At 48.4% G+C, this 25,741-nt stretch overlaps 1 protein-coding gene across 1 annotated transcript; it reads right to left on the reverse strand.

Moving 5' to 3' along the window:
* LOC102184693 (keratin, type II cuticular Hb5) lies at positions 450–18,333 on the reverse strand. Its single transcript, XM_005679940.3, has 9 exons — positions 17,847–18,333; positions 15,055–15,263; positions 13,345–13,405; positions 12,339–12,434; positions 11,265–11,429; positions 10,909–11,034; positions 5,027–5,247; positions 1,975–2,006; positions 450–1,281 (listed from the first exon to the last, which is right to left on the reverse strand). The coding sequence occupies exons 1-9, from the start codon at positions 18,267–18,269 to the stop codon at positions 1,130–1,132; spliced, it is 1,485 nt and encodes a 494-aa protein (XP_005679997.1). The 5' UTR covers positions 18,270–18,333; the 3' UTR covers positions 450–1,129.

Consider the following 25,741-nt stretch of genomic DNA (forward strand, 5'->3'; position numbering starts at 1 on the left):
TCCATCTAACCAGTGCTCATCAACACAGGTTCCCCTCTCCTCCTCTTTTCTACCTTTGCCCCCACCCTCACCCCCACCGTGGGTGACCCAGACGGGCTCTGATCTTTTGACAAAGTCAGAGGAGAAAGGCAAAGAGTTGAATCTGATCCTGTGAAAATCAGAGGGAAAGTCATCTCCACGGCCAGAATGATCTGAGCCACCCACACAAGCCAGTGACTCTTGATCTTTAATTCTTATGGGAATCACCTGGGAGCTTGCTTAAATTCAGATTCCTGGACTCACCTCCAGAACTTTTGATTCAGTGGTTCTGGATGGAGCCCAACATCTGCATATTTAACAATCCCCTCATCCCCCGCTCCTCAGGGACCGTGATGAGATGGTGGCCCGTGGTCCACACTTGGAGAACCACTGAAACAATCGGGGAAACAAGGAAGGGTTCAGGCATTGACTTGGTTACAGGAGAAAACGTTTACCATGACATTGAATCATGCCCGCCAAAAGAGAGAAGAAGCCTTACAGGAATCACCCCAATACAATAAAATTACAAACCACCAATAATAAAAACCTGGGGGGATTAGCCTCAGTCTTTCCATCCTGACCGCTACATGGTTGAGGGATGCTCTGGGAACACACAATCTCTAGGATCAAGTGAGGGGACTCCCAGAGCCCCAGCCCCACTCCCTCTGCTGCCCCCTCAGTGCTGATGGGCCATGAACAGTCCGTTGTCCAAGGGCAAAGAAAGCACAAGGGTACATCTATGCCCTGCCACCTGCTACCTGGGCCCCTGCCCAGAGGGCCTGGCACATGGCCAGTTCTTAGTAAATGTCTACTAACCTGAAATTAGGGAAGAAAATGACTACACAGTTTATATCAAAAAGTCTTTACATCTTTTCTTGGACCACCGGGAGGGGGGAGAATCAACGGAGGTGGCAAGAATGCCAAAGCCAGGGTTGACACTCAGAGAGTAAACCGTAACTCCAGTGAGAAGGAATCTGGAGAGTTAGTTCTGGCTCCCCAGGAAGGGACAATCACTAAACTGACATTTGGGCCTGAGACAGAAAAGCTCTCCCTGTGCCCCACTTTCTACCCGGGCCCCTCAGACACCATCTGTCCAGAGTCCTAACCCCCACTACGCAAACCTCACAGATCTCGCACTGGAACAGAATCCCCCTACCGAGGGGGGGCAAAGAGCACTGCTGCTGATGGCCAGGCCACCCAGGCCACGAGGGACGGCGGGACCGAGGTCCCCGCAGATCACGCCACCCTGGGAACGGCTCACACCTGTAAGGAGATACCAACTCAGAATTCTCTCCATCTCAGACACGGCATGACCCAGAATTTTTCTAGAACCAATGATTAACTCTCTTTAAACACTGAGGGACTAGTGACATGAATCCTTTTAAACTACAGGAAAATCTAAACCCATTGCCATCTTCCTGAAGGAGTATGGTTAGTAAGCTGGACACCGAACTCTACTTGACTACATTGCAATGTTGAAATCTTTAGGCAAAAACTGATTGAGCACAGAGTCATCTAGAAATAATGCTGCTGGAAAGGTGAGGGGAACGGATGACATCTAGGCTAGAGGTGGCATACACGTCGAATTGTTAAAGATGCAGATTTAAGAGATGTTTTCAGTAAGCCCATGGTTGGTTGGTTTGTTTTCCCATAAAACATTGTACCACCTGAGGAGTATTCTGTGTGGCTGAAAGACTTGGGTGATTTTTAAAGAACCAATTAGCAGGTCCGAATCTGCCACAGGCATAAGCTTCAGCTTTGTGGATGCTCCAGACGGGTCCATATTTGGGTGGTGGTCAGCTGTCTGGGGCTATCCATGTCTCTCAGCTCCTATCTCCCTCTCACTCAGCGTACAATGGACAGAGGCTCAGTCCCCCATCACAAGCAACCTACAAAGCAATCCATGAAGACCATAGATACCCAAAGAAGCATGCCCACCCATACCCTCAAACTCACAGATGTTGATGGAGCCCACACCTTCACACAACCTGCAGGGGAGAGGAGAGGAGGCAGTTAGAACCTGGTTGCTCTGCTCTTGTGGCATGCCTGCACTCCATCCTGAAGGCAGGGAGGAGAGATGAGGGGTGGGGCCTTCTGCAGAGGCATCCATGCTAGCACTGTTCCCTGGGATCCCGAAAGGACAGGGGGAGGTTACTTTGCAGGATCCAAAAGGCCACTTTATTCCCTGTTTGCTTCTAGGCTATGGAAACTTGGGATACTGGAAAGTAGGGGTGGGTGACCCTTCTTGTCCCTCTGCTAAAATTCCAGCAAAGCCAAAAAATAGGTGATGGGGGCAGCTACTGCCTAACTGGACACCTATGGGTGGGAAAAAGCTTGCCTAGCATCCGGATGGACCCATTTTCATCTCACACTCTTAAAAGCTACCCCAGACACGCACCTGACTTGACAAACTCAGAGAGAGGCTGGAGGGTATGTAGTTAAGAGCCTGGACCCTACAAACGGCTGAACCAGTTACTAGCTGGATGACCTTGGGCAAGTCACCTCCCCTTTCCAAGCCTGTTTCCTCAGCTCTAACAAGACTGCTATAAGTTCTGTGTGTAAAGTGTCTGCAGACAGAGCCTGGCACACAGTAAACCTGATGTAAGGGTTTTCGGCACCCTTTGCTGAACACTATAAACAACTCGTTATGATGAGTCATTATACCAGGACCTTGCATGCTTCATAAACACCTGTACTTTCTGTTCTGTGTCTCCCTCACTTTTTTAAACTCCCAACTTCAAAACTTTTTCTCCAGGAATGTTCTACTCTGATTCATTCTGCCTGACTCCTCGTCTTCTCAGGGGATATATGCTTCCAGCTCACCTTCCTGCTACATGAACCTGGCTTTGCTACAGTCTCAAAATTGTGCCCTTCCAGAAGATTCTAGCCAATGCCCATCAGCAGCTATCTCCAAGTTGAGTAATTAGGCCTGCTTTTATTTTCTTATTTTCTGTGCTTTCTGCAATGAATGAGCATATAACCTAATTACATATGTTATATGTGAGAGGAAAGTGAAAGCGCTAGTCGGTCAGTCATGTCTGACTCTTTGCAACCCCATAAACTGTACCTCATCAGGCCCTTCTGTCCTGGGAATTCTCCAAGCAAGAATACTGGAATGGGTTGCCATTCCCTTCTCCAGAGGATCTTTCCAACCCAGGGATTGAACCCGGGCCTCTCACGTTGCAGGCGGATTCTTTACCATCTAAGCTATCAAGGCAGCCCCATATGTAAGGAAAGAAAGTCTATCAAAAGGGCAATGGCCACCATATGCAAATACACTAAACAACCTTTTAAAAGCTCACGTGTTGGGAACAGTGCATCATTTATTATGACTGAGTTATCAACACACTAATAATGGTTGATGGTTACCATAATGAAAGTAAGTTTCACATTGCATGTTGAGTGCTAGCAAGTGGGTTAGGGACTGCAGGAGGTGATAGCACAGTTGGCTTCACCCAAAGGCCTGAGAAATGGACAGGAAATTTACCAGCTTTGGTCAGGCATGGCCAGATGCCTTGGGTGCCACTCTTGTCAGATTTCTAACACTAACAGTGTTAATATGGAGTCTCTCCATGGGTGCAGCCCTGTCGGGCCACCCCACCATAGAGTTATTCTAATTCTGAAATTAGTTCTTCCTGCACAAACTTACTACATTCCATTACCTGTTGAATCTTTGCAATAGCCTGAAGCAGTGGATTTTATGATTATCTGTTTTACAGGTTAGGACATTACTTTGAAGCTAGTGCGTGTAGTTCTGGGATCCAAACCCGGGTGAACTGGCTCACAGCCTATCATAATCTCTACATTCTATTCCCCAGTCTGGCCTGCTCCCCACAATGGGACCCAGCTCAGAGGCAATGGTGGCCATCTCAAGGCTAGAGACCCTTGTACCACCCGAGAAGTAAACCTGCATTGCTCCCTCCCATGCTGACATCCCCTGGCCCCAATTCTTGGCTCAAACTGTCAGCACCGCCTGAGGTGACCTATCCTTTTCCCGCCCCCCTCGGCTCCTCTGCCTCCTCCCCTGAGAAGCCTGTGACAGTCTTCCTGGGACACTAAGCCCGGTCACCTAGAGGATGGGTGGATCCATGCCTGCGCTTGTCTTCTCTGCTGGGCAAGGACACAGTGCTGCTTCTGTCTATTCGCTGTTCTAAACACCAGACTCTCTGGGCCAAGAGAATTTCTTGCATTCTGTGAATCCCAAATTGAATGGAATGGCCTTTAACAAAGCTTCTGAATGATTCCAGCTTTCACAACCCACTGATATATGACTTGGAGAAGGGAATGGCAACCCACTCCAGTATTCTTGCCTGGAGAATCCCAGGGACGGAGGAGCCTGGTGGGCTGCCATCTATGGGGTCGCACAGAGTTGGACACGACTGAAGCGACTTAGCAGCAGCAGCAGCAGCAGAGATATGACTGCAAAAACATGCTTTCAGCCAACAGGGTAAAGTAGTTGCCCGGGAACGAGCTGTAGGTGCACTGGAGGGACAGCACAGGAAGGGAGGGAGATCACTGGAGTGCTAGCCAGGAGGCTGGCTTAGCCATTAACTAGCTACAATCTGATGCTGAAGCTGAAGCTCCGATACTTTGGTCACTTGATGCAAAGAGCCGAGTCATTAGAGAAAACCCTGATGCTGGGAAAGATTGAAGGCAGAGGAGAGGGGATGATGGAGGATGAGACGGTTGGATGACGTCACCGACTCAATGGACATGAGTTTGAGCAAACTCCGGGAGATGGTAAAAGGCAGGGAAGCCTGGTGTACTGCAGTCCATGGGGTCGCAAAGAGTCAGACACGACTGAGCGACTCAACAACAAACTGTGGTCTTGGACAAGCCATTCTCCTCTCTGAGCTTCAGTTTCCCTATCTGGGAATAGGGCAATGGCTGGCCTCTCTAGGTCTCTAGAGACTTGGCCAGTTTGAACGCTCTCTGCCTGGAGGTGAGTCAGTGAGACACTCTTCCAGCCCGACGTGGGGATATGAAATGGCCTTGGGCCCGTCCTCACCGGCTCTCCTCGCCCTCCAGCAGTTTGCGATAAGTGGCGATCTCCACGTCCAGGCCCAGCTTGGAGTTCATCACCTCCTGGTACTCCTTGAGCAGGCAGGCCATGTCCTGCTTGGCCTTCTGCAGGGCCTCCTCCAGCCCCGCCAGCTTGCACTTGGCGTCGTTCTGGGCCGCCTCGCCCTGCTGCTCCGCCTCGGCCAGGGCGGCCTCCAGTTTGCAGCGCTGGGGGAGGAAAGGAGAAAAGCGGCTAAGAAGAGCGCAGGCTGTGGGGACTCTGCGTCTCTGTGGGGACCAAGGTCTCCCGTGGCCTTGGTCATTCCTAGTTTACCTCCATTCAAAATGGTCAATTTTCAAATTAACTAGGCAGGGAAATCACAGCCATTTGGAGCTTTCTCCCTTCATTTTTTAAAACTAACTTTTAAGACTCAAGTCCATGGTGAGCTGTTGAGGGAAGGAAATGTTAGCACTAGAATCAGACTAATGCTAATATTAGATAATTATCTCACATTTTTATACAGCTGTTAGTTCACAAGTCACTTTCACAGATGGTATCTAATTTGACCTTGAAGTTACTCCTGAGCTTGTCAGAATAGGTGTGGTTATTTCCATTATTCAGATGAAGACATTGAACCTCAGTCGGAGAGGCTGTGACTTGCTCTGAGCTACCCGATTAGTGAGGGCCAAGCCCAGATTTTCCGGAGAATGCAATGGCAACCCACTCCGGTACTCTTGCCTGGAAAATCCCGTGGATGGAGGAGCCTGGTGGGCTGCAGTTCATGGGGTCACTATGAGTGGGACACGACTGAGCGACTTCTCTTTCACTTTTCACTTTCATGCATTGGAGAAGGAAATGGCAACCTACTCCAGTGTTCTTGCCTGGAGAATCCCAGGGATGGCGGAGCCTGGTGGGCTGCCGTCTTTGGGGTTGCACAGAGTTGGACACAACTGAAGCAGCAGCCCAGATTTTCAGAGGCTGCTGTGTGGGAACCTCATTCTTTGGTTCCCTGAGATCAGCAAGTTAGAAGCTCCCGTTCCAGTGCTTCTGTCCACTAACTCTAGCACCTTCCTTTTGTCCAGCTTAAGAAGGTATAAGGAACTTCTACAACTCAACAGCAGAAAACAAAATTAGCCCAAGTTTTTAAATGGGCTAAGGACATTAAGAGACAGCTCTCCAGACAAGACTAATAAATAACTAATAGATACATGAAAAAGACATTCAACATCACCCATCATCAAGGAAATGCAAACCACTCCATAGTGAGAAACACCTCACACCTGTCAGTTTGGCTATTATCAGAAAAGCAAGACAAGTGTTAATGAGGATGCGGAGAAATCGAACCTCTGGTACACTTTAGGTGGGAATGCAAAATAGTGTAGCTGCTCTGGAAAACAGTTTAAAGGTTTCTCAAAAACTTTAAAAACTAGGATTATCATATGATCCAGCAATTGCGCTTCTGGGTATTCTATCCCGAAGAATCTAAAGCAGGATCTCAAAGAGATATTAGCTCTCCCATGTTTGTATTATTCACAATAGCCAAGAATGAAAACAGTGTAATGTCCATCAACAGGTGAATGGATAAAGAAATCGCGGTATATACATACAATGGGATATTTTTGAGCCTTTTAAAAGAAGGAAATTCTCCAATGTGTGACAATGTGGATGAACCCTGAGGACATTATGCTAAGTGTAATGAGCCCCGAAGAATTGATGCTTTTGAACTGTGGTGTTGGCGAAGACTCTTGAGAGTCCCTTGGACTGCAAGGAGATCCAACCAGTCCATCCTAAAGGAGATCAGTCCTGAGTGTTCATTGGAAGGACTGATGTTGAGGCTGAAACTCCAATACTTTGGCCACCTGATGCGAAGAACTGACTCATTTGCAAAGACCCTGATGCTGGGAAAGATTGAGGGCCGGAGGAGAAGGGGACGATAGAGGATGAGATGGCTGGATGGCATCACTGACTCAATGGACATGAGTTTGGGTGGACTCTGGGAGTTGGTGATGGACAGGGAGGCCTGGTGTGCTGCAGTTCATGGGGTCACAAAGAGTCGGATGCAACTGAGTGACTGAACTGAACTGAATAAGCCAGACACAGAAAGACAAACACTGCACAATTCAGCTTATATGACGTATCTAAAATAGTCAAAATCATAGAATTAGAGTGGAGTGGGGATTTCCCTGGTGGTCTAGGGGTTAAGAATCCGCCTTATAATGCAAGGGGAGCAAGTTCAATCCCTCGTCAGGGAATTAAGATCCCAGCTGTCTCGAGCAACTAAGCCTGCAAAACACACTAGAGAGCCCATGCAGCGCAAGTAAAGACCCTGAATGAGGCAACGGAGATTCCACATGTGGCAACTAAGGCCTGAAGCAGTCAAATAAATACATATTAAAAAAAAGAAAAGAAAAGAAAGAGTGGAGTGATGGTTGCCAGGGGCTAGGAGGAGGAGGAAACAGGGAGTTACAAATCAGTGGGCATAGAAGGCAATCACACCCCACTCCAGTACTCTTGCCTGGAAAATCCCATGGACGGAGGAGCCTGGAAGGTTGCAGTCCATGGGGTCACTGAGGGTCGGACACGACTGAACGACTTCCCTTTCACTTTTCACTTTCACGCATTGGAGAAGGAAATGGCAACCCACTCCAGTGTTCTTGCCTGGAGAATCCCAGGGATGGGGAAGCCTGGTGGGCTGCTGTCTATGGGGTCGCACAGAGTCGGACACGACTGAAGTGACTTAGCAGCAGCAGGGCATAAAGCAGGACAAATAAGCTCTAGAGATCCATTATAAAACATTGTACCTAGAATCAACAATAATGTATTGTACACTTTAAAATGTTGTGAAGAGGATATATCTCATGTTAACTGTTCTTGTTGTTAGTCACTCAGCCATGTCCAATTCTTGCGACCGCATGGACTGTACCTCACCAGGCTCCTCTGTCCATGGAACTCTCCAGGCAGGAATACTGGAGCGGCTGGCCATTCCCTTCTCCAGGGGATTTTCCCCACCCAGGAGTCAAGATAGGGTCTCCCGCATTTCAGGTGATTCTTTACCATCTGAGCCTTCAGGAAACCTATAAGTTTTTATTCTAACCACATTAAAATAAGTTTTTTTAAAAGCATATCAGAATGCAAGTGAGGAAAACTTCTAACTTTCTCTAACTTCACTTCTGGAAAGTAAATCATTCTCATATTCCATTATTTGGCTACTAATAGTAACAAATTACTTCCGATACCTCTTACACAGTGGCTGAGAACAGCTAAAGAGAGGGGAAAGGACAGAATTTAAACCAGATATATGTGGAAACTCAGTATTATGATAGAGGTGATATCACAAATCAGTGAGTAAAGAAATGGATTACATAACATGTTCTTACTATATGTAGAGAAATTTGATTTAAAACCTACTCCTTGTATATACCAAAAATAAAGGCCAGATGGATTAAAGACCTAAATCTGAGAGGTAAAAGTATAACATCAGTAGAAGACAAAATTGGAACAGCAGATCTCTATGACCTCAGACCTTTGTAAGTCTTAACTGTTAAAGCAAAAGTGATGGATTTGGCTACATCCAGTTTAAAGATTTCTATTCAGTGAAGGAAATCAGAGCAAAAGAGACAAGTGACAGGTTGAGAGAAGATTAACTGCAAGGTGTATAAATATAAAGGGTTAACGCCTACACAGAATGGGCAAGGAAATACTGGAAATCACGGAGAAAAAAAAGAATCACAATAAGAAAATGGGCAGATGATCTGAACAGGCAGCTCTCAGAAAGGAAAATGCAAACGAGTAGTAAGTGAATGAAGAGACAGTCATTCTAGTTAACGACAGAAATGAAAATTATAGTAACAGTTAGATGCCATTTACACATTATTAGAGCCACAAGAGTTCCAAAGTCTGGTAACAGCAAACGCTGAAACAGAAGTCTTCGCTTGCCCATGCTGGCCCAGAGCTCCGAGGGCATTTATGGAAAGTAAATTAGTGAATATCTTACAACTCAACAATTCCATTTCTTGCTTTTCAAAACATCCCTCATGTGGTTACACATGCAAACCCGTAGAGATATGTATTAAATGTTCATGATACAACTGATTGTAACAGCCAAGTCTTGGAGGCAAACTAAGCAAGCATCCATCATAAGGGAATGGATAGGAAACCATGGTTTATAAATAGGACAGAAATAGTGAAACAGACAATGTAGAGTCAGACACGACTGAAACGACTTAGCAGCAGCAGCAGCAGCATGGATTTCAAAGACTTCCAACTGGCAAGGGGCAGAATTTGAATGAGCTTTATGGTATAATAACATTTTGTAAACTTAAAACACTAAGAGGTTTAAATGAATCTAATATACATACGAAATATATCGATGAAAGAGAGACTATAAAGAACTATATTAAATGCATGAGAGTGAGTGCTGGATGAAGGGGAATGGAACTGAAGATGAAGGATGGACAGTTTTAAATGAGAGGAATGCACAGAGGGTGGTAGTGCTCCGTTTGAACAGAGTGGTGTGTCACCAGTTCAGGCCTGTGCACCCCAAGTCCAACAAGAGAAGCGGGGAGAGAGAGAAAGCAGGAGACAAGCACAGCACTGGACTGTGTTGTCTGAGGTGTGTTTAGAGGAGAGGAACTGTGAAGGGATACAGAGGGCATTGAGAACAGAATTCAGAGGAGGGAGACCAAGCATCCTCTCTTTGAATGTCTTGTGCACTCTTGGTCATTCAGATGCAGGTTGTTGAAACACAAGCCTCTTCAAAAGGGAACACTCCTGCACTGTTGGTGGGAATGTAAGTTGGTGCAGCCATTATGGAACACAGTATGCAAAGTGAAAGTTGCTCAGTTGTGTCCAAATCTTTGCAACCCATGGACTAAACAGTCCATGGAATTCTCCTGGCCAGAATACTGGAGTGGGTAGCCATCCCCTTCTCCAGGGGATCTTCCCAACCCAGAGATCAAACCCAGGTCCCCTGCATTGCAGGCAGATTCTTTACCAGCTGAGCCAACAGGGAAGCCCAAAATAGTATGCAGATTCCTTTAAAAAACTAAACATAGACTTACCATATGATCCAGCAATCCCAGTCCTGGGTATATATCTGGAGAAAACCCTAATCTGAAAAGATACATGCACCCCAGTGTTCAATGCAGCACTATTTACAATTGCCGAGACGTGGAAGCAATCTCAGTGTCCATCGACGGATGAGTGGATAAAGATGTGGCGCACAGAGAGGGGTGGGGGGGAATAGTACTCAGCCTTAAAAAAGAGTAAAATAATACCTGTAGCAACATGAATGGACTTAGAGGCTATGTACTGAGTGAAGTCAGTCAGACAAAAACAAATACCATATGATACCCCTTACATGTGGAATCAAAGATACGGCACAAGTGAACTTATCTACAAAGGAGTCACAGACATAGAGAACAAACTATGGTCACCAAAAAAGGAAGAGGATGGGGAAGGGGATAAATTAGGAGTTTAGGATTAGCAGATATAAATAACTATATATAAAATAGATAAACACCAAGGTCCTACCATATAGTGCAGGAAACTCAATATTCTTTAATAAATCATAATGGAAATGAAATATATATGCTTGTGCATGTGAGCTAAATTGCTTCAGTTCAACTCTTTTGCGACCGTATGGCCTGCCAGGTTCCTCTGTCCATGGGATTCTCCAGGCAAGGATACTGGAGTGGGTTTCCATGCCCTCCTCCAGGGGATCTTAACAACCCAGGGATCGAGCCCATATCCCTTATGTCTCCTGCTTTGGCAGGTGAGTTCTTTACCACTAGCGCCACCTGGAAAGCCTATATATATGCTTATGCCCCTCCAAAGTTAGCAGCAGTGGGAGGAAAGCAGAGAGCAGACCCCAGCAGCAGCCCACCGACCTGCTGCTTGGCATTCTCCACCTCGGCTGTCAGCCTCTGGATCACGCGGTTCAGCTCATTGATCTCCTCCTTGGTTCTGCGGAGGTTCTCACCCTGCTGTGTTACCATGACCTTTATCTCCTCGCACTGCAGGTTGGAAGACAGGAGGAAAGGACCAATGACTGCAAGGTGGCTGCAGGTACTGAGATGTTGTCATGCAGAGTCAACCCACATTTTTTCTTGGATTGTCCCACCTCCTGCCCTGCTCTGCATGGACCTCCACCATAGCCCCTCTGAGTGCATGGATGCATTTTCCAGGGAAGGTGCAGCTCCAGTGGTCCTCTCTGCCCGGTGGGGCAGTCTGCCCTCCAGCTCACCTTGGTTTGGTACCAGGACTCAACCTCTGCCCGGCTGCGGCTGGCGATGCCATCATACTGAGCCTTGATCTCAGCCACAACGGAGTCCATGTTGAGCTCCCGGCTGTTGTCCATCTTGACCACCACCGAGGTGTCAGAGATTTGCGACTGAAGAAGATAGATTTCCTGTAGGAGACAACAACCAGTGCCCTCATCTCCAAAGCCCTCTCCAATTCTCCTCTCCGCAGGTAATTCAAAACACAAACCCCAACTCTGAAATTTCAGAAAATTAATTAGAAAACTTCTGACAAGTCAGGAAATTTTTAAGTGCTGCTTTAAGAATAAAAGGCTAGAATTTGTATCATAATATCAAGGCAGTGAGTAAGGTGGAATTTCATTAATGCCTGGATCAAAGAGGTAGATTTCTGTGGATAGAGTCAAATTGGGTCACTCCACTTGGGTCCTCAACTACCCAGATCAGCTGTGACTGAACAAACCTAATCCACCAGATAACAGATAGGTTCAGAGTCCTGAATTTTCTCACTGGGCTTTCACACTATTTGAATTAATAAAATATGATTATTATATTCATATACCTAAATTTACAGTGTCAAATCTCCATGTTATGCTGTGTAGATAGGCAATGAATCACAGTCTTTCAAATTATTTTTTGCTTCTTATCTTTTTTAATTGCAGTATAGTTCATCTATAATGTTATGATCACTTCATATGTATAGCAAACTGATTCAGTTATACATACACACATATCTTTTTTCAGATTTTTTTTTCTTATAGGTTATTACAAAATGTTGAGTTTAGTTCCCTGCACTCTATGGTAGGTCTTTGTTGGTTATCTATTTTAGATATAGTAGTGTATATCTGTTCACTCCAAAAAGGAAGGGCATTACTCATTTCTGTTTTGAAAGATCTGAGAAAGAGAAAAATCTCTTGTCATAAAAGGAAAGGATGTTGAGGCCCTAGAAGAATAAGGAATGCGTAACTTTTGCTAGAACCGAGGAACCGCGACAGAAAACCTAGAAAACCCTCCTCCACCCTCTGCTTCCCTTGCCCTTCTGGAGATGGGAAGAGGCTCACCTCATCGTACAGGGACTGCAGGAAGCTCAGCTCCTCCCGCAGGGCCTCCACGCTGGCCTCCAGGTCAGCCTTGCGCAGATAGGCACAGTCAGTGTCCTGGTGGAGACACACAGGAGGGTGGGACAGGAGAGTGGGCCGGGGGAGCCTTCAGCCTCTGCGGAGGCCCTGACGCCATCTCCCAGCCCACCCCTTGCCCATCACATAAACATCAGTGGGACTCCCTGGGATAGAAGTAGGGAGGAATCAGACTCCTAGAGCCTTCTTTCCACTTCCTCCGGAACTATGGATCCCGCAGAAGCAGGTAGCCTAATAAGATGGCAACCCAACATGCCAGGCTGCAGCCGCCAAGCCAAACCGGTCCATAGAGCATGGCCGTGTGGTGAGCACAGAGCCAGGGGTGGTCCAGGCACCACTCAACACCGAAGCAGCTGGCTCTCCATCTGAAAACCAAGGCCATACCGGTCCTGGCAGATTTTCTACCAGCCCTCTCTCCATTCCCTGATTGCTAACAAATGAGGTGTATATGGTAAGCACAGTATTTATGAAGAGCATTAGCATACACTGCAACTCACCAATTTGAAATCAAAGAGAAATCATTAATAGTTTTCTCCCCTGGTTTTTCCACCGTCTCCACTTGCACTGAATAAGATCCACAGCTCCCATAGTCACTAGCAAGCTGAGAACTAATACCTCCCAATCTGGGAAGCAAAGGCCAGAGGAGAGTGAAACTGATTTGAAAGCGACCATTTCAGCTTTCAGGAAGTTTACAAAAAGCCAAACAGCAGCATGATGAAGTCTCTTTTTAAGAAGCTTCCATCAGCACAGGCTGGGTTCCTGCACGGCACCAACATGGCTTTGGCAGCCTGACCCACCGATAAGCCTCCGTTTGCCGAGGAACCTGGTCTGACCACCACAACTGGACTGACTCGAAATTAGCAAGATGCCCAGTCTCCGAGCATGCAGCACCCAATATTTAATTCCTCTCCACGCGCAACGAGTCACTCACCTTCTTCAGCACCACAAACTCATTCTCGGCCGTAGTCTTGAGAGCCACCTCTTCTTCATACCTGAGGAGAGACAGCACAGTTGGAGAGGCCCCACCCAAGGGGTAAGGGCCTCGGGCTAGCCAGCCGTGTCCTAGGTTATCAAAACTCCCTGGTCCTGCCCTGGACTTTCTGTGTGTCTTAGGAGAAGCGTCTTGGCCTCTCTATACTTCTGTTTCTCAGCCACAAAGAACCCACCAAAGGACACCGGATATAGAGTCCAGATACCTGATTTCTGGTCCAAGGTTGGGCTGAAGTCGCTGCAAAACCTCAGGCAAGTCACTGAATCTCTCTGCATCTTGGGTTAAATTGCCCGGTGTGTGATCAGGTACTCAGTAATTGTTTGTTCATTTCAAATGAATGAAAGATGCTCCAGGGGGCTTTCAACTCTAAAACTGTAAAAAATGTAGCCACCCAGGAAGCCATTCTCTCCCCCCTCCCCCAACATCCAAGACCTTGAACTCAGAGAAGCCACCTGTGGTGCCCAGATTGCTGGGAGCTTTTCCACAGCCTTCCTCTGCCAGCTTGATCTAGTCTCTCTCTCTTGCCTGTGAGGTTTATCACTGGAGCAGTCCTGCCCCAACCTGACAAGGAGCACCAGAGTTCCCAGAACATGGTTTTCACAACTTTTTAATGACAGGGTAATTGGGACTGCTATAAACTCTGAGCCCTATAATTACCAGCCCTCACACCCCCAGAAGGGAGACAGACCCTGACACCTGCAAACACAATTGTGTCTGCCTTTGCATCACCCCAGGCAAAGTTTAAAACCCCATTGCTGGATCCATCTGGATGGTAGAGCCTGATCTTCCAAGACCAGAATTTCAACTACTTCCCAGTGAAATCACCAGCGCTGATTATGTCAAAATCACCCATCACTCTGTCCATATCAACCAAGTAAAGAAGAGCAAGTTAACAGTGACCCAGTAAGTTTAAACAAGGTAATGGCCAGACTAAATAAATCGAATTAAAACAAAAGATGTACAGGGACCTTTGAATTGTGGAGCCTGGCAGAACAAGAGCCTGATAACTTATCTGCTGAGTAAATAGAAGAATGATCCAAGTTCATCAGATACTTCGATGGTATCTGCCAAGTCATTGTCAAGGTAACTCCCCAGAGACCTCTCCTTTCCTCCACCCTGGCGCTGACTGCTCCCAAGTGTCTGTTCTCCATCCTCCTGCTTCCTTTGTTCCTCACTCTCCATCTCTCTTGGGCTTCCCTGGTGGCTCAGATGGTAAGGAATCTGTCTGCAGAGCAAAAGGCCTGGAGAAAGGAATGGCTACGCAGTCCAGGATTCTTGCTTGAAGAATTCCATGGACAGAGAATCCTGGCGGGCTACAGCCCAGGGGTCACACAGAATTGGACACGACTGAGTGACTAACCCTTTCACTGTCACTTTCTCCACCTCTGGGTCAGTCTGTGCTCTGGATGTGTGCCCACCTCTCCCAGGCTGGGAGCTCTTCTTCCCTGCAAAGCTTTCCCCCTTTCCCAGAATGGGGCTGCAAGTGTTGAGAGCTGAGACAAGACAGAGCAGACTAATAAAGCAGAACCGTCTTGGTAAGTAGGCTGGGATGACCCTAATCTTCAGCTACCTCCATCTCCGGGAAGGTTGTATGAACTCAGTCAAGACCCACTGCACACCTATAACCACTCCCAGCCTGGCCACACTCACCTCTTCTTGTAGCCCTCCAGAACTTCCTCCACGTGGTTGAGCTCTGAGGCCAGCCTCCCACTGTCAGCCTCCACGCACTCGGCCTCCCGCCTCAGTGTCTCAATGTAGCCATTGAACAGGGGCTCCAGGTTGCTCTCACAACACTGGCGATTCTGGTAGAACTGTAGCTTGGTCTCCAGCAGCTTGTTCTGCTGCTCCAGGAAGCGCACCTGCCATCCAGAGTGGTAGAAAGAGACTCAGGAGGAGCCCCGGGAGATGACGTCCCCTAGAGCTCCCTCTGCCCTTGGGGATGATCCCTGACCCGCAGCAGCCCATGACCTTCCCCCAGAGGCCAAATGATCTGGCCAAGTCAGAAAATGCAAGACACAATTGTTTCCCCCCAAAACTTCCCTTCACTCCATCCCTCCTTCCAGAAAGAATACACAATTTATTTGTGACATTTATTCTGCACAGAATGAAATAACTTCTAATCCTGCAAAAATATCCCAGACCTCATGTGGCAAGACAAAAATGGCCCCTCAAAGATGTTTATGTCTCAATCCTCAGAACCTGTAAATAGGTCACATTACATGCAAGAGGACCTTGCAGGTGGAGTTAAGGTTATGAAACTGAAGATCAAGAGATTAGCCTGAATTATCCAGGTGGCCCCAAGATAGCCACACAGGCCTTTTAAACTAGAAGGCAGAAGAGTAAAAGATACCCTCAAAAGAAGGAAGCAGAGAAGAGATTTGAACCATGAGAAGCTCTGGACCACTATCATCTTTGAAGATCGAGATCAGGCCTTGAGTCAAGGAATATGGCGGCCCCTAGACACTGAGACCAACCTCTGGCAGTCAGCCAGCAAGGAACAGGGACTCCAGTCCTCCAGTCACAGACCTCAATTCTGTACAACATCTGCATGGCCTGAAAGTAAGTTTTCCCAGGACCTCCAGAGGAAGTACAACCCTGCTGACCCCTTGATTTTGGCCTCATTAGGTAATAGGTTTGTGTTCTTTTAAGCTGCTAAGTTTGTGGGCAGTTTTATGGCAGTGATTCAAAATTGCACCCACCATGACTCTCCTTTACTCTGACCCCAAGGCAAGGGGTCCAGAGGGACTGGACCAGGAATTTGAAGATTTCTCATTGCCTAACTCTGCCACTCACCATGTCATTGTGCCTCATTTTTTCTGAGCCTCAATTTATTTTTTTTATTTTTATTTATTTATTTATGGCTGCCTTCAGTCTTTGCTGCTGCTCGAGGACTTTCTCTAGCTCTGGTGAGCAGAGGCTCCTTTCTAACTGCGGTGTGTGGGTTTCTCCTTGTGGTGGCTTCTCTTGTTGCAAAGCGTGGGCTCCACAGTCTGAGCTCAGTAGTTATGGCACACGGGCTTAGTTGTGCCGAGGCATGTGAAATTTTCCTGGACCAGGGATCGAACCTCTGTCCCCAGGACTGGCAGGCGGGTTCTTAACCACTGGATCACCAGGGAAGTCCTCTGAGCCTCATTTTAAACTGAGGCAGTGATAACACATCAGCAATGGCACACTGGCAGCCCCCAGGTGCGATCTGGCCCAGAGGCATGTTTTATTTGGCCTTCACACTGTTTTATAAATATTCGATTCATCGCCAGCATCTAATAAGAGAGTGATTTGGGTCAAGAATCTGGCTTTCCCTCACTTTAACAAGACTGAAACTTGGATGATGCTGGGTATGAGCTGGATTTCAACCTCGCCCAACCCCTGGTGGGTGGCCTTGAGCAAGGAGTGACCTGCATGATCCAATGTCACCTTCATTTTGCCGATGTGAGGGAAGAATGGTTTGGACAGCCAACAGCATGTTAAGAATGGGTGTCCAGGGAGGTGGGAGGGGGGTTCAAGATTGGGAACTCATGTACACCTGTGGCTGATTCATGTCAAGGTATGGCAAAACCAATACAGTACTGTAAAGCAAAATAAAGTTTAAAAAAAAGGGGGTGTCCCGCACTTTTGCTTACTGGCATGCCTATTCCTGATGAGAGCATTTGTCTAAGAACAAAGTTTCCACCCCTCCCGCCCCCATCCCCTTGGAATGCACCTTACTACAAAGTCCAAGGTGCAGATGTGCACAAGAATCACCCTGGAAAGGGAGGCTTTCCCCCAATGGACATGGGTGGCTGTCCTTCCCAGAGCCATCAGACTCACAGAGAGAGCTTTACTGGAACACGGGAAACCAGAGCTATATACCCAGCCAGAGGGCCGGCTTGGAGACTGCAACATCAGAACAGCACCGTGCTGCATCCCCCAAGCCAGCTCCCATCGATCTCCTGTTCCTCACCTCACTGTCTTTAATCCATGTATGTTTTGAGTAGGGGCCTGCAGTCCTAGAAATTCCCAGCCTTCCCACAAGGTGCCCACCAGACACGAGCAGGACAGGAGCTTCTGGCCTCTCTCTCTGTCATAGCTCCCCTGTCCACGAGGGAGATGGCAGCATCTCCTCTAGGAGAGGGTGAGACACCAGCCTCAGTAGAGAGGCCCACCCCACCCAACCCCCTTGATGGCTGAGATCCAGAATATGGGACCGCAGACACACAGTCAGCTCCTGCTGGGCAAGGTGAGCAGCAGCAATAAACCTTCCTTTTCTGACTGGTGGTTTCATATCCATGATTACACTGGAGTCTCATGGCAACATTTGAAAACTGAGACCCTGATTCAGTCATGTTCTCAGGGCCATGTGCTAATTCGGAACAGGGCAGTCCCCAGGTATTTGAACCTAGTCTGTCACCAGGTTCCAAGTACCTTTCCCTTCCTAAGCAGCAGCCCACAACCCAGACACCCACCTTGTCGATGAAGGCAGCGAACCTGTTGTTGAGACACTTGATCTGCTCCTTCTCCTCTTGCTTCACGCACTGCGCCTTGGGGTCGATCTCCAGGTTGAGGGGTGTGAGGAGGCTCTCGTTGACCGACACGGTGGTGATACAGGGTGGGGTAGGCCCGCAGAGGCCCCCTACCCGGTAGCCAAAGCTGCCCCCTCCTCGGAGGGGCCACGCATAACTCACTGCGATCCGCGGGGACCCCACTGCACACAGGCTCCAGCTGCCAAAGCCCCCGAGACGCCGGTAGCCGGGGCCCCTGGGGCTGCCCCCGTGGAAGGCCAGGCCATTGGCAAAGCCATGCACCCCAGGCTTGGGCACAACGGCTGAGCAGGAGCTGAAGTCCCTGACCCTGGAGCTAGAGCTGTTGCGGTAGGAATGGCTCGCCATGCCTCTGCTCGCCAGGCCAGAGCCAGGACGGGGAGGTGGGGAGAATCAAAGGATGCCAGGACCCGCTAGCTCTCCTGCCTTTTATCAGGCGGACAGCAGGCCTCCAGACAATGTAATAGTCAGGAGAAAGTCATTAACATCATTTATGAGCGTGGGAATCTCCCGCTAGGCAGGCTGAGAGGAAAGCTGAAACTTGCCTCCCTTAATAGATGTATCAAGGAGACCCTGCATCACAGTAAACCTGCCCCTGCCTTTTCAGCCCCACAGGCCTAGACACATCCATGAAGCCCCTAATTCCCCTGCAGCCCTGGGATCAGACCTGACATCATGATCCCACATGGGGCGAGTAGAGGCTTGTACCACTGCATTCTTGAGACTCAAAGGGTCCCATGTCCCACTAAGGTCCCTGGGCCTGTCCTTCCCAGCAGAGCATGCAATGCCTGGAGCATCCTTCCGGGTGAGCGTGGGTGAGAGGTCATCTTCGAGCTTTTCCCTGGCATGGATGAAAGTGAAAGTCTCTCAGTCATGTCCGAATCTTTGTGACCCCATGGACTATATAGTCCATGGAATCCTCCAGGCCAGAATACTGGAGTGGGTAGCCATTCCCTTCTCCAGACCTTCCCAACCTAGCGAGATCGAACTCAGGTCTCCTGCATTGCAGGTGGATTCTTTACCAGCTAAGCCACCAGGGAAGCCCGGCATGGATGAAGGTGCTGGCCTCTCTTCTTACATGCTGCTGGCTGGCCAGCCACTAATCCCTTCCATTGGCACAAGGAAGACAACTGTGGGGTCATGCAGGTCATCCAGTGCACATCCGTCTTATAGTAGAGTTACTGAAGCTAGCAGTGGCCTCTCGATTCAGAAACATGCCTTACCCACTTTTATAGCCCTCATGGCAACCAGCACATACTAGCTCCTCAGGAAGCATTGCTTGAATAGCCCAGACAGAAGAGGGAAGGACCAATGTGTGGAGAGCTCCTCCATCCAGTCCACAGACCCTGGCTGACCCTCCACTGTGTGCCTCACCTGGGAGACAGCCTGGAGAAAGTGCCTTCATTCTTGGGGGTGAGTGCTGATGTCCCACCTGAGCAGGACCCTGGTCTAGATGCTGTGGGAAATAAGGAGAGTAGACAGAGTTTGCCTTGAGGAACCTCGTTCCCATGGGAAGACCAGACAGAGGCAGGAAAGACCAATGGCAAGAGAGGGAAAGATGACCGATCAGGCAAAGGGGGTGCTCCTGGCGTTCTGAGGAGGACCATTTACTTATGGTAGGCTGGGGTGGGGTGGGGGGATCACAAAGGAGGTGAGAGCCAAAGCAGGTCCTGGAAGACAATAAGATTTGGCAGAGAGAACAGAGGCAGGGGTGCCAGGCAGAGGCACTGGGCAAGCCAGACGCCCAGAGAAATTGCCCAGTACTTGAGGCCCCTCGACAAGGCCCTCAGCCCTGGCCTCCCGCCCCCACCTCATAAGATGCCACCTCCCAGAAGAACAGTGGGGAAATGGACCCAGTGGGGAAGTGCCTGCCTCTTGGATCAAGTGCCAACGGCGGCCCTGACTGCTATGATGCCAAAGCCCTCAGCTCGCCAGGGTCTTGAGTAAAACGCTCATTACAAGAATCTCTATGCACAAAGCCAAGAACAAGGGCTAACCTTCCAGAACGCCCTCTGCAGGAAGTAGGCTTGGGGAAGGGGCATAAGAGAAACAGGACAAGGAGAATAAGCGGGGAGTCCTCTGTGCTCTCTTTCTCTCCCTCTCTCCCTCCCTCTCTCTCTCTCTCTCTCTCTATCTCTCTCTCTCTCTCTCTCTCTCACACACACACACACACACACACACACACACACACGCCCTGCCGCCCACAGCAGGAAGCAGAGTCCTACTCTTTGTGGGGAGCACAGGGATCTATCCAGAGGGAGCAGTTCATGCCCCAGGAGCAAAGGTGCAGAGTCCCTAGGTGAACCCAGTCAGTGATGGGATAAGGAGACCCTGCAAACTGAATTCCTACAGAAACAACCGACTCCAGTCTTTTGCTCTTGTGGTCACAAGACTGCCTCCCCATCCCCCCTTGCTGGCACAGTTCCCACACCAACCCTGACTGGTGGGAGGAGACTTGCCTGGGCCTGAAGGCCAGGCTGCTCCTCCACGTGGACTCGCTGATTAAGGGAAACAAAATAGAAACTGCAATACAACACGGATGCTCTGGAAGGGTCTCATGCTGGTCTCTGTATGTTTCTCACATTCAACAAGAATTTATTGAGCACCAGTGCCAGTCACCATTCTTTGAACTTGGGTTACACCCATGAATAAAGCACACAACAACGTGTATTTTTTTTAAAGTTTCCATTCCGTGGAAAGAGATTGACAATAAACTTGGTGGCTCAGCTGGTAAAGAATCTGCCTATAATGTGGGAGACCCAGGCTGAATCCTTGGGTCGGAAAGATCCCCCAGAGAAGGGAATAGCAACCCACTTCAGTATTCTTACCTGAAGAATTCCATGAACAGAGGAGCCTGGTGGGGCACAGTTCATAGGGTTGCAGAGTCGGACACGACTGAATAACTACCCTAGATGATGATAAGTCTTATGGAAAGAATAAACAGAACAAGACAAGAGGAATCAGGAGAGTAGGGAGAAAGATAGAGCTGTTCGTCGCAGGGTGGTCTGAGTGGGCTGCACTGAGAAGGTGACTTTGAGCCAGGGTTTTGAGGAGGTAAGGGGATGAGCCACGAGGGCAGAGGAAGAGCCAGGGCAGCTGCTCAAGGCGCAAACAGGCCTGGCTGGTTCCCTCCAGGAACAAGGAGGCCAGTGTGGTTTGAGGGGCAGGAGCAAGTTCTGAGTGTGGGCAAGTCTAGTAGACACAGGGAGCGGAGGGTTCCACTCCAATCATGGAGCCGGTAGGCTCCCACTGAGGGCAGTGTGGGGCCGGGGGGCTTGATGGCATGAGCTGAAGTGTTAGATGACCTCCATGACATGTCAGCAGCCTGGAAAACAGACTGCAGGGGGAGGCAAGGGAGGAAGCATGGGGAAGGGTGAGTGGGAACCCCGGGAGACAGCAGAGCCTCGTGCCAGGGAGGAAGCCCAGGAGGGTGTGCAAGTGGCCAGCTTTGGGTGGAAACTGAAGAAAGAGCCAACCACATTTCTTGACAGATTGGATTCAGGATGTGAGAGAAAGGGAAGAGTCAAGGATGTCTCCATGTTTTCTGGTGGGGTAAACCTGTCCCTGGTCTTTCCCTGTGGCTAAGCAGTGAAGAATGCCCCCACAGTGTAGGAAGTGTGGATTTGATTCCTCGGTCAGGAAGAGCCCGTGGAGGAGGGCATGGCATCCCACTCCTATATTCTTGCCTGGAGAATCCCAAGGACAGAGGAACCAGGCGGGCTACAGCCTATTGCTTCGCAAAGAGTCGGACACGACTGAGGTGACTGAGCTCATGTGCACGCAAACCTGTCTCCACAACAAAGAAAAGCAGTGAAGCAGTGAGAAAAATGCCAAGATCAGTGCCCCAGACACTCAGCCTGGCTCTGCTGACGCTATAGCCTGGCACAAGTCACCCACCCTATCTGGTCCCCCGTGTTCCCAACAGAGCATGCCAGCGTCAGACTGGATGGCCGTCAACATTTCCTAGGGAAGCCACGGGATCTCAGTTTTTGTGGGAATCCATTAGAGTTCATCATTCCACAGGGCCCATGCTAAGTACACTGGATAGATGATAGATAACTAGGTAGATAATGAATACTTAGAGATAGGTAGATGATAGACAGATAGATAGACAGATGCTGAACTCTCTTCTCCAGCCAACAGGCCTGTTTCTCGCTGTGTCCCATCCCTTACCTGTGTGAACGTGAGCTGCTTCTGGTCCCAAGCGTTGCTTGGGAGAAACAAGAGCAAACCTGCTTTGTTGTCTTTGGAACTGAAGCCATGTGACCTGCCCTTAAACCCTTGTGAAGTTAATCTTTTAAATTCTAAGTTTCACCTGAAATGATCACAGTATTTTTTGTTAATCGGCTGTACCTAAATACAAAATAAAAAGTGTTTCTTTGAGAAACAGCTGATCTCATGCACAAAATAAATAACACAAACATGAAAAAATCTGAGTTAAAATACCTCTCTCTTTAGCGACACTGATTTCTTTGAATGCCTAGTTCTGTCTCTTTTCATTAACATTATTTGTGACAATATTGTCAGAATTTCATTTTCTATTCCTTCTTAGGGCTCTGAGTATGTATTCATACCAATAATTTCTTGAAGTTTAATTTTACAATATACTTTTCTAGAGCCTTGTTAAATGATGAGTGTGTTTAAAAAAAAAAAAAAAAAAGTCCTTCCATTGCTATCATGGACTGGCAAGGGACAAGATCTCTTCCTGCTAGCTTTGTTCACACACAAACCAGGGCTTCCCAGACCAAGAAAACTAAGCGTTATGGTTTCCTCTACCCTCTGGAGACAGAACTGTTGAGGAAGGACCCCAAATTCACAGACGCTCTGATCTTAGCGACTGTGTTCATGCACCTGGCTGGTGTCCAACACATGAAATTCTTCACTCAACAATATTCAAGTCTTACCATCTGTGTTTTTAAAGCATCATCTCCACCATCTGGGGAAATGGCTGGTTCCATCCAGCTTTGCTTCTTCTCCTCTTTCCTTTTCACTGAAATACATCCTTCCTTAACTCCAAGGAGTTTTTTAATGCTTTATGCACAGTGTGACTTCCTCCCTTTACATTAAAGCTGTTTCTTCCATATAAAGTCAACTGCCCTTTAAGTCCTGAATTCCATCCCAACAATTGGTGAACTCACAATTATCTCCTTTTGTTAACATTCCATCTATCTGTATCTGTTGTGCTTGTTCAGGATTTAAGGAAAATGCGTGTCCTGGTGGTCTGGGCAGCGGTGGCTTCCTAGGAGGACGTTAGAGGGGGACAGGCTGCACGTCAGCAGTGGCACCGAGTCGCTCCGGGGTGTGCAGTGACTTGGGGCAGAAGGCGTCCCACTGTTCAGGACCAGTGGTGACCCAGGCGTGATGGCATCTCAGAAGTGGTCCCTGCTGCCTTCTCTCAGGGGGCCTCATGTGTTTACTCTCAAAGGTAGAGAAGATTAGGCTAATTCCTCAGCATCTCACATGCAGCATCCCCTGGGTGGAGTTTCTTGTGGAGCCTGGCTTGCTCCCTGATATATGATACCTTTGGCCCAATTACAAATTCTGACCTAATCTTGTTAGTCTTGCAGCCAAAGGGCACAGAGATGAGCCTTCTTGCCCCAGAAGGACCTAAGGGCAGGGAAGGCAGAACTTGCAGGATTACTGGGTGCATTCCTGTATTCTTGTATTGTAAAGAAGGTTAGCTTCCGGGGCTGAGGGGAAATGTGTGTAATCATGCCAGCGATGTGTCCCCACAGTGGGGGATGGGGGGCGGTGAGTGGCAGCAGTGTACTCTGGTGGGGAAGAGTATTTTGTCACTGACATTGTTTAGAATTGCTCGCGCTTGGTGATAATAAGAACAAACTGATTTTTACTCAATTTTACTATTGGTTTTTAATATCCTTACCAAAAAATGCACCCCTATGGCCTACACCCAGGGGACATCAGTCTCATTGTATCCTTCACCCCACCCCATACATCACCAAGTGGCTCAAATACAGTAAGAGTTGATTCCTTGATCACTTAGCACAATTGAGGGTATAAACCGGTCAGTAGGATAGCCATCCACACAGGAATTCAGAGACCCAGGCTCTGATCAGTGTTGTAGTTCTCGCCTGGCTGAGACATGTAGGTGTTGGATGCTGGATTAATCACCAAGGAATACAGTCACTAGTCACTCCTGCTGCCCGATGTGAAATGAGGTGGCCTGACCTCACAGCCTGGAGGGGGCTGGCATTTCCAGTTCCATCTTGGCCTTGGGCTGGGTCAACCTCACATCACCTTAGACAGACTTTAATGTAACAGACTTAGAAATCCTTCCATACATGCAGAAGCTTTGGGTCAACCCTCAAGCATTTAGAGTTTTACTAAGTGTAACACCTCCTCCCCTCACAATCCCAGATCAGCAGAAAGTTCCTGCCTGCGGATTAGATCCCTATTTCTAAGAGGCTTTCAAGCTAAGTGAGATGTGCTGAGATGGGGCAATGACAGGCAGATGGGCACAGAATAAGAGCCTGGAGCCAGGACAAGAAGGGCAAGGCCCGCTTGTGCCCTAGGCAGGTGGAAGGCAGAAGCAGGATTTCTGAGGTGCAGGGTTATCAGAAGAACATCATATCACTGGGGAAAACAGGAGCGGACCTGGGGCAACAGCTTTGAGTCTCCTGTATCGGATGCCAGAGGGAGAAAGAGGCTGTTCTGATTTCTGGGGTGAAATAGCTGCTAAAAAACTATGATTCAGATGTACAAAAACCTGAGTTATCCATTACGGTTTTGCATGAGGAATGGAGATTCAGGAGATTTTTCCAGAGACCCCAGAATAGCAGCCAAGTCCCAAAGCTCAGCACCAAAGGATGTTAGTCCCCAAGGTCTAAGAGAGCCGCATATTGAACCTGCCTGTTACTCCTCATGGTCATAGGCCCCAGAGATGTTCTGGGAGAAAGCTGAGGTGGAAGGACCACAGTCTTGCCAGTGCCCAGCAGCATGGAAGGCAAAATGTGGCCAAATGTTTTCAGGCAGCACCAGTACTGGGGGACCTCACAGGAATCAACCTTCAACGAGCTTGTGGGACCGCTACTCAGCTGTAGGCAACCATGGAGCCCGCACCCCCACCAGCTGTCACCTAGGCAGAGGCCTGCTCAACAATGCTTCCCCTTGATGCAACACATTGAAAATCTCCTCAAAGAAGGTGGTGGAGGTGTGTTATGAGAGACCTGGCCCACCCAGCCAAACCTTTATAGCTGTAAGCAGACCTGCTGGGCCCTGGGGAGGTGGTTTAAAAGTGGGGTGAGAGAATAGGCTTGAGCAGAGCTTAAAACTGAAATCTTAAAATGAATTTAAAATGTCTTAAATTCTGAAAAGAATGGTTGCAAATTACGGAATCCAGCCAGTGTAGTAAATCACCCCAAAACATGGCAGCTTTTTAAAAAACTTTCAATTTTGTATTGAGGTATAGCCAGTTAACAAGCAATGTTGTGATAGTTTCAGTTGAACAGCAAAGGGATTCAGCCTTACTTATATTAATACCTATATCCATTCTCCCCAAAACTCCCCTCCCATCTAGGCTGCCACTTAACGCTGAGCAAAGTTCACGTGCTATACAGTAGGTCCCTGCTGGTTTTCCATTTTAAATATAGCAGTGTGTACATGTCCATCCCAAACTCCCTACCTATCCCTTCCTCCATCCTCCCCACCCCCAGCAACCATAAGCTTGTACACAAAGTCAGCGGGTCTAACACACAGCAGTTTTAAAAGCCAACGTTTATTTTACTTATGAATCTGTGGTCTGGGCAGTAATCAGCAGGGTCAGCTCACGTTCTGCCTCAAGGAGCTCCCGAATTCTCAGG

The sequence above is a fragment of the Capra hircus genome, chromosome 5, assembly GCF_001704415.2.
Source record: "Capra hircus breed San Clemente chromosome 5, ASM170441v1, whole genome shotgun sequence".
In the NCBI taxonomy this organism is placed as follows: Eukaryota; Metazoa; Chordata; class Mammalia; order Artiodactyla; family Bovidae; genus Capra; species Capra hircus.

Bases quoted from the DNA above. Each gene is read 5' to 3' on its own strand.
- LOC102184693 (XM_005679940.3), bottom strand. From the start codon at position 18,269: ATGGCGAGCCATTCCTACCGCAACAGCTCTAGCTCCAGGGTCAGGGAC. The intron at 12,435-13,344 runs GTGAGTGACTCG...TGTCTCCACCAG, and splicing joins AGTTTGTGGTGCTGAAGAAG to GACACTGACTGTGCCTATCT. The intron at 11,430-12,338 runs GTGAGCCTCTTC...TGTCTCCTACAG, and splicing joins TGCAGTCCCTGTACGATGAG to GAAATCTATCTTCTTCAGTC.